At 41.0% G+C, this 4,905-nt stretch overlaps 1 protein-coding gene across 1 annotated transcript; it reads right to left on the reverse strand.

The window, feature by feature from the left end:
• Nucleotides 1-3,194: 3,194 nt before the first annotated feature.
• LOC109416926 (small ribosomal subunit protein eS17) lies at nucleotides 3,195-4,283 on the reverse strand. The gene is made up of 3 exons (XM_019691041.3): nucleotides 4,133-4,283; nucleotides 3,657-3,808; nucleotides 3,195-3,591 (listed from the first exon to the last, which is right to left on the reverse strand). The coding sequence occupies exons 1-3, from the start codon at nucleotides 4,133-4,135 to the stop codon at nucleotides 3,354-3,356; spliced, it is 393 nt and encodes a 130-aa protein (XP_019546586.1). The 5' UTR covers nucleotides 4,136-4,283; the 3' UTR covers nucleotides 3,195-3,353.
• Between the last annotated feature and the right edge of the window lie 622 nt (nucleotides 4,284-4,905).

A 4,905-nucleotide genomic window follows, 5' to 3' on the forward strand; every position in this document is an offset into this window, starting at 1 on the left:
CGTGATAGATTGTGTGGTGAATAAGGTCAAGCGGCACAGCACGCTTTGGTTGCATAACTTATAGGCGTTATATATACACTGTGCTGTAAGTGGAAGTTGGAAGGAGGGAAACGACTTTTTTTTTCAATTCGTTTCTGGTTCTAGCGATGGCTATGAACATATGAATATACATGAGTTGTATATGTAGAGAAGAGAGAGCGAGAGAAAGTGGATAGAAAGATACAAAGTAGGATGCAGGCTTGTCCGCACTGAGCGCATGAAAATTCTGCTCTTTGGATTTACACCATCAAGCACATAAAAAATTAGAAATCTTTTTATCTTATCAGATAGAAGGATGTTGAAATATTGTAAATGTCATTTCGAACTGTCAAAAAACTGCACCGCAGCGCCGCACGGGCCGTTCAAAGTGAAATTCACTAGAGTGTTTTCACCCGGGTGAAAATCTCTTTGCGCGCTCCGTGTGGCTCTGCGGTGCGGTTTTTTGACAGTTCGAAATGACATTTACAATATTTCAACATCCTTCTATCTGATAAGATGAAAAGATTTATAATTTATGATGTGCTTGATGGTGTAAATCCAAAGAGCAGAATTTTCATGCGCTCAGTGCGGACAAGCCTGGTAGGATGAAAAGGACGGGCCAGGGATTGAACCCATGACCTTCTGCATATGAATCAGAAGCGGTAGCCACTAGACCACCAAGCCCGTCAAAAAATAACCGGAAGGAATACACCGAAAAACTTTGGAAGTATTTCTGTAGAGACCCCATGAAAATTCCCTGTATAAATCCTGGGTTGAAATTCCAGGAACATCTCTCAGAATTCCCGGAAGGAACACTGGAAATACCTGCAAATGAACTCTGGATGAAATTTTGCAACTCCTGCAGAAACCCAGAAAAAAAACCTGAATTAATCCACCTATGGTGAACAGAACCCTTCTTACACTTATTAAAATAATTTTTGTATTATTCGTATGTATGATTGTGATTTTTGGTCATTCTAGAAAATATTATAAATATTATAGATTTGGCATCAAGTTGATTGCTTTCCATAATAGAATCATCGACCATGGGCTCAACTACCAGAAATTCAAGCCAGAATGTCCTAGAATATTGTATGAAATGTTCAAACAATAGCTTACATATTCTGGAATATTGTATCTCTTGTTAACTGCCAATCTATTAATACATTGGTGAGAAAATCATCCAGATACATTTTGTCAAATATTATTCATCAGTTGAATAAATTAGATCCAAAGTACTTGGGACTCATGGTTGTGGCACAGAGAAACAGACGGCTGAGAAATTTATTATGATACATTTTATCAAAAATATCTCAATAGCGTATTTTTTTATTCCTAAGTACTCCTCGAAAGATATCTCGGAAACAAAATGTCCAAACGGAATGAAATTCAATAGTATACTACTAGGATGCTGCACCTTTCATTTGCTGATGAGAGAACTCAAATCGATTGACACACGGCTGGTCTATTTATTATGAAGCATTTTTCAAAGACCTCTTAAAAAGTTAAGTTGTATTACTCCAAAGTACTCCCCGAAAGATATCTCGGTTACAAAATGTCCAATCGAAATAAAATTCAATAGCGTTTTACTAGGATGTAGAAGCTTTCGTTTGGGGCCTTAAGAACCCAAATCGGTTGATAGACGGCTGAGAAATTTATGGTGATACACTTTGTCAAAAATATCTAAAATAATTAAGTTATACTACTCCCTAGCACTCTTTGAAAGATATCTCGGTAACCGAACATCCAATCAAAATAAAATTCAATAGTGTTCTACTAGGATGTAGTAGCTTTCATTTGCTTCCAAGAGAACTCAAATCGGTCAACAGACGGCTGAGAACCGTGAGTGACATTTTTTTGTAACATACACACACACACACACACACACACACACACACACACACACACACACACACACACACACACATACACACACACGCACATACAGACATTTGCTCAATTCGTCGAGCTGAGTTGATTGGTATATGTGACTCGGCCCTGCGGGCCTCGGATCGAAAGTCGGTTTTCCAAGCGGTATTTATACCCTTCTTATGGGTGTAAGAAGGGTAAAAAGTCGACCAAACCTCCAGGAAACCCTTGGATAAATTCACGAAAGAAAGAAGAGAGATTTTGCGAAAAAACGCAAAAGAATTTAAAGAAAGCATTACGATATAAATTTAAGGAGGAATCCCGGAAGTAAATTGATAAAAAAAAGTATATAGATAGGAATTTTTTGGGCCCATATAGCCGAGGCGGTAAACGCACGGGTATTCAGCATGACCATGCTGAGGATGACGGGTTCGATTCCCGGTCGGTCCAGGATCTTTCGTAAAGGAAATTTCCTTGACTTCCTTGGGCATAGAGTATCTTCGTGCCTGCCACACGATATACGCATGCAAAATGGTCATTGGCAGAGGAAGCTCTCAGTTAAAAACTGTGGAAGTGCTCATTGAACACTAAGCTGAGAAGCAGGCTTTGTCCCAGTGAGGATGTTACGCCAAGAAGAGAGAGAGATTGATAGGAATTCAAGAATTCTTAGAACGATTTATGGCTAGATTCATAGGCGCCAACTTAGGGGGGGGGCAAGCATGGTTTTGCCCCCCCCCCCCCCCCCCCCCCCCCAATATTTGACGATTTTTCAATTTTCCCATACAAAAAATCAGAATAACCAGGCTTTGCCCCCCCAATAATTTGACCAAGTTGGCGCGTCTGGCTAGATTTCTTAACTAATTCCTAAACAAGATCTCTGAGAGAACGCCTAATCGGTAGTTTCCTAGTTCTAATCTGTGTCGAAAACCGGTGGTACTGGCCATCGAGCCAAATCTAGCACAAATGCCGTAGATAAATCCGCGAAAATTGCTGAATCCGCGGAAATAGCGAAACCCGTATACGAAGTCGTACCTAGAAGAATATTCTTATTCAGCGGTGGCGATTCCTGTTTTTTTTTTTCAAAAAAGCCAACCAGATTGGGAACCTCTATTAATACGTTTGTTTATAACTGGTGCACTCACCCTAGATCAAATTCATATGAAACGTTACTGATAAACTGCATGTTTAGCTGAGTTTTAACATTTATCGACTCCACTTTAATTTCATTTTAACTGGAAATACTTACTTCGGGTCGAAATCGCCATGGAACACATTGTCATCACGTTTGCAGAGCAATCAATCCAGTGTTTATCCTTTTTACCGTTTATCTTTCCTTAACTTCCAAAGGATCATATTCTTTCGCTTAAAATACGATGATACACACTCTCGCGCGGATGTGGGAAATTCTAGAACAACATCCCAACGGGACACCCAGGACCGATCAACGACTTCGACTTGCAGCTGACTTAGTTGCGACGGCTGTAGCCCTGCGCCGACGGGTTGGTCACCTGGACGACGATGTTGTTGAAGTCCAGCTGCTTCAACATCTCCTTGGTCTCCGGATCCACTTCAATGATGTCCTGCTCCAGAGCAGACACCTCCGGTACGTAGTTATCTCTGCGCTCGCGTTCCTCCTCCTGCAGCTTGATGGAGATACCACGGACCTGCGAGTGGCGCAGACGCTTCATCAGATGTGTCACGAAACTGGAATAACGAAAAACGACGATTAAAAGACAAGATACAACCATGGTCTGGATTTTTCAACTTACCCAGCGATCTTGTTGCGCAGGGGCTTGGTGGGAATGATGGCCACTTCCTCGACGATGCGCTTGTTTGTGTGGAAATCCATCGTCAGCCGGGTGTAGTACTTCTCAATAATGACCTTAGAGGCCTTCTTGACGGTCTTTGTACGAACGCGACCCTAGGGAAAACAGCACACATTTTCGATTAATATCCCCGATACAATTCAGTAGTAGATTCGACGGTTTTGGTCCGGCAATGTTCCGATATTTCCACATAACCTAATCGCTGGAAGCAAAATTCGAGTCCCGGTGAGGAATGACAGATCCACCACCTCTCAAATCGATGCTTCCCAAACAAAACATAAAGTAGCGATTTTTTTCCGATTTTCGCCTTTTCCGCGGAACTTTTTTCGACCATTCATCGGAGCACTGCTTTTTCCGAACTTTAATCTACCATTTGGCAAACTATTTATCACAAAACTTTGAAAAATTCAATTATTTACCATTTTGGTTCAAGTTTCGCTGCTGTCGTTCACTACGAAAACGTGAGGAAAAGAAATCAGTGACGTCACGTCCTTCCGATGCCAATTTTTTTTGACAGCTGTCATACGGCAGAGCTGCCAACCGTTATTTGACAATCAAAACGAAACCCAGTGGGGTGATGTTTCGTGGTTTGAACGAGCGATTAGGGAAAAGTGTTCACAAGGCTGAACAATTTTTGGTTCACACACAGAGGGGGACGACCATCCAGAAACGGGTGAAAATTAAATTTTGACATGCATTGATTTTCTTGCTTTGCAATGATGGTTTATGTGGAGTTTAGGATTTCTCTAGGAAGGAATCACCTCTCACGTGCAGCACACACAACTTACCCAGGCTGACGTTGGTTCGCAAGTGGCAGTGAACGCGGTTGGGTGACGCCTGGAGTTGTTGCTACGCAAGCAGGGATGCTAACATTGTCTGCTTGACAGTTCGCATCACATTCAAATGCGCTATATCGCCTGCTGTGATCATTTTCTTTATCACAGCTTTATTCAGTACATCTTAAACCTTGGACAGACTGGGGCCTGTAGCATAATGAAAATTTTACTAATAATATTAGTCTTGTAGCTTGTAACTTATAATTTTCTGTTGCATAAAAATACTACAAGTACAAGTTACAAGTCCAATACTACAAGTCGGTTGGACTAATATTATTAGTAGAATTTACAAGTATATGTTGCATAAACAAACTACAAGTATAAAATATTAGCTATGACTTGTACTTTTGATTACA

This window comes from Aedes albopictus, chromosome 2, assembly GCF_035046485.1.
Source record: "Aedes albopictus strain Foshan chromosome 2, AalbF5, whole genome shotgun sequence".
Lineage (NCBI taxonomy): Eukaryota > Metazoa > Arthropoda > Insecta > Diptera > Culicidae > Aedes > Aedes albopictus.